Source organism: Otolemur garnettii, unplaced genomic scaffold (assembly GCF_000181295.1).
Source record: "Otolemur garnettii isolate 467f Iridium unplaced genomic scaffold, OtoGar3 scaffold00087, whole genome shotgun sequence".
Classification (NCBI taxonomy): Eukaryota; Metazoa; Chordata; class Mammalia; order Primates; family Galagidae; genus Otolemur; species Otolemur garnettii.
Window position 1 is genome coordinate 4,976,082 of NW_003852482.1, and position 3,648 is coordinate 4,979,729.

General features: G+C 50.1%; 1 protein-coding gene across 2 annotated transcripts in view; it reads right to left on the reverse strand.

Moving 5' to 3' along the window:
• Positions 1-214: 214 nt before the first annotated feature.
• The window catches only part of CFAP77 (cilia and flagella associated protein 77), a 136,232-nt gene continuing 132,798 nt past the window's right edge, over positions 215-3,648 (reverse strand). For both annotated transcript variants that reach the window (XM_003794878.2, XM_003794879.1), the window contains one exon: positions 215-337. In XM_003794878.2, the coding sequence (XP_003794926.1) occupies positions 215-337 (123 nt within the window). The remainder of the gene's footprint in view (positions 338-3,648) is intronic.

The following is a 3,648-nucleotide window of genomic DNA, read 5'->3' on the forward strand; positions in this document are numbered from 1 at the left end:
GGAGGGTCACTGGGGCTACGGTAAGACTAGTGTAGGCTAACCTAAAAAGGGGGGACTCTTACCAAAATAATGAACCTGGGACCTGACTTGAGGTCCTTGCAGCAGCAGCAGCACCTACATATACACAGTCTGGTATAGGAGCTGGGGCAAGAAAATTAAGTCCTTCAGGGAATTTTCTACTGCGTTGAGAAGGCTTCTCCTGACAGGTGAGTGTCTAGGGGTGGGTGTAGTTGCCCATCCGCAGCGTGCCCTGGCGCACAGCATGCTCTTCCCGGTGGGCTTTGAATGCCTTCTGGCGATCTGCCTCGGTGGGGAACGTGTCAAGGTGCCGGCCCACCTGTGAACAGAGGGCAGAGCGGGCGGGTGAGCCAAGTCTTCTGTGAGCCTGGGTCCAGTTGCTCCTCTCTCCCTTACCCATCTCCTATTTCAATCTTGGAGACTTAATAAAAATGGGATTAAGAGGGCAGGAACTGGCAGTAGGTGCTGTGAGCTTCCCGTGCTGAGCGGAGTGGGCTGCCTGAGGGCCACATCCTTCCTTCTGCCCAGCTTGTATCTGGGAAGATGTATGCTCAACGGATATCACCCAGCAATGACCACATCACTGTGCTGTGGGACCTATAGCCAGTGTCACCTCTTACACACGATTTTACCCCATTAGAACACCCCAACCAGCTGCCTTCTCCTGGGGGACCTCCTGACCCTGTTGGCCTCACTGCCCTCCCGCCCTGTGGCAGCCACTCTGGGGTCAAGGTGTTGGCCCTGGACAGCACCAGAACACATCACCTTGTCCTTCCAGGGTGGGGAAAAACATGAAGCAGGCAGGTCCAAGGAGCGGGAGCCACCACCAGTATCTGAGCCTGCCCTTCCTTCTCAAGAAATGGCGGTGGATGAAGCCTGCCTCTGTCCCTGGGGACTGCTGTGTCAGTTAAATCACCTTCAGCTGCGAGAAAGCCCAACTCAGTACCCAAGGCAATGCCCTCCTAACTGGGCATCTCCCTTCAGGGGGACCTAAGGGAGGCACAGGGTAGCAGAGCTTTGAGCTCACCATCTGTCCGTCTGTCTGTCCATCCGCACAGTAATTGAGACCAATTCTATGTCAGGTAGGGAGTGAGTACAGTCTCAGCTCTGCCCTCATGGAACTTTTAATCCCCAACGATATTACACAGCTATTTCATGACAATGGACAGAGGGCTGGGAGTGTGCAGAGAGGACAATTGGCCTGAGTCCTGGGGCACAGGTATGAGCATGGGGGTCTTGAAGGGCAACCAGTGCCTCCCCAGGCAAAGGGGGCAGCATTGTGCTGGCGCTGGGGCCAAGTTCATGAGGCTACATGAGGGGACGGTGGGCAAGCTGGAGGGGAGGACAGGTACCCTTTGGATTGGCAGGGGCAGCCGAAGGCTCTGCGGTGGCTTCAGGATAAAACAGGACCCATGCTCTGGACAGCCACGAGGTTCTTTTTGGGAACGGTTAGCTGAGCTCATGGGGCTGCAGGCAGCCGTAAGGTAATGAAAGGTGAGAAGAGAAAGCTGGGGAGAGGACGAAATACTAGAAGGAGCAGGAGACGAGGAATTTGGGTTTATCTTGTCCGCTGTGAGCTTGAGAAAAGTGGCAAGGGGGAGCCTGCCTGAGGAAGAAGAGAAAGAGGAGGAGAAAAGAAAACTGGGACCAGGACAAAATACTAGACAAGGAGGAACCTGCAGGGAAAAGGCTCCATGCCCCGTGGACCCACCTGGACTGTGACTGAGGTCCAGAGCAGAGTTCAGTTCAGGGTTGGCCCCAGAGGGCAGAGACCCCCAACCTCTGGGCTCTAAGTTTTAGGGTCTTTCTAGAACACTCTGCTCAGCTGTGTGTGAGGTGCTTCCCACCCCGAGCCCACTGAGGTGCAGAGGAGGCAGGGGCTGTGCAAGTTTGCTGGGAACCCGTAACAAGCAAATGGTGATGAGAAGATTCAGTTATGCCAGGCAGCGCCATGCTCCTTACTCCTAGGAGTTCGGCTGTAGGGGATGAGACACTTCAGAGACTCTGCAGAGAGCCATGGACTCTCTTGTTCTGGAAAAAACACCCCATATTCTTACCTAAAATCAGTGCAGGCTGTTTCAGGAGGTTCATGGCCCTTTATGAGTCTCCCTATGGACCCTCGGTGACAACTTTTCCCAGGTTCAGCCTCAGCCTCAAGGTTGGGACTTTCGGGGTGTGCATCAGAGTTGCCTTGGGGCTCTTACAACCCAAGGAGGCCCCAGAGCCGACCCTAAAGCTGCTAAGCCCACCACAGTGGCCCTTACCAGGCCTGATGCCCATCGGACACAGGGCTACATGTTGGAGGCTCTTCTCATTCTGACCAATCAAACCATGATTTTATTCCTGGTTCAATCTCCAAGTTTCGAAAAGTCCCCAAGTGGCTACAAAAATTATTGAGGAGAGAAAAGACCCTGCACAATGAGGAGGTAGGAAAAAGCCGGGGCGCCTGGCTTGCTGTGCCCTCTGGCCAGTGACGACCTGACTTTACTCCCCTGTGGCGCCAAGGGCAGCTGGAGATGCTTAGGGAGGCTGGGGCACCCAGCAGTCCCACGTCCAGCCAGCTCGGGCCTCAGGTTTCCATGGTGTTGGGTGACATTCAGATGGGCAGTAGTGCTCTTCCTGCTGGCTGGTCCCAAAAGGGTCTTTTTGGTTGTCTGTGTTTTGGAACATAGGCATTGGGGCTCTTGGAACCCAAAGAGGGCCCAGAGCTCAACCCAAAAGCTGCTATCATGTTTATATGCATGTTTTCACAAAAGTAATAATAATGTATATGCGGTTTTGCAAAATGCTGTGTAAACAACTTTCCACACTGTTACAATATCACTATAATTTCCCTTTAAAAAATATGTGTATTTTTGGCTCAGGGCCCATAGCTCCGTGGTTAGGGCGCTGGCCACATACACCAGGGCTGGCAGGTTTGAACCCAGCCGGGGCCAGCTAACAACAATGACAACTGCAACAAAAAAATACCCGGGTGTTGTGGCAGGTGCCTGTACTCCCAGCTACTTGGGAGGCTGAGGCAAGAAAATCGCTTAGGCCCAAGAATTTGAGGTTGCTGTGAGCTGTGACACCAAGGCACTCTACTGAGGATGACATAGTGAGACTGTCTCAAAAAAAAAAAGAAAGAAATATATATATATGTATATGTATATATAGTGTATGTGTGTGTGTGTGTGTATATATATATATGGATACATATGTGTATGTGTGTGTGTGTGTATATATATATATGGATACATATGTGTATGTGTGTGTGTGTGCATATATATATGGATACATATGTGTATGTGTATATGTGTGTATATATATATGGATACATATGTGTATGTGTGTGTGTGTATATATATATATATGGATACATATGTGTATGTGTGTGTGCGTGTATATATATATGGATACATATGTGTATGTGTGTGTGTGTGTGTATATATGGATACATATGTGTATGTGTGTGTGTGTGTATATATATGGATACATATGTGTGTGTGTGTGTATATATATATGGATACATATGTGTATGTGTGTGTGTGTATATATATATGGATACATATGTGTGTGTGTGTATATATATATGGATACATATGTGTATGTGTGTGTGTGTATATATATATGGATACATATGTGTATGTG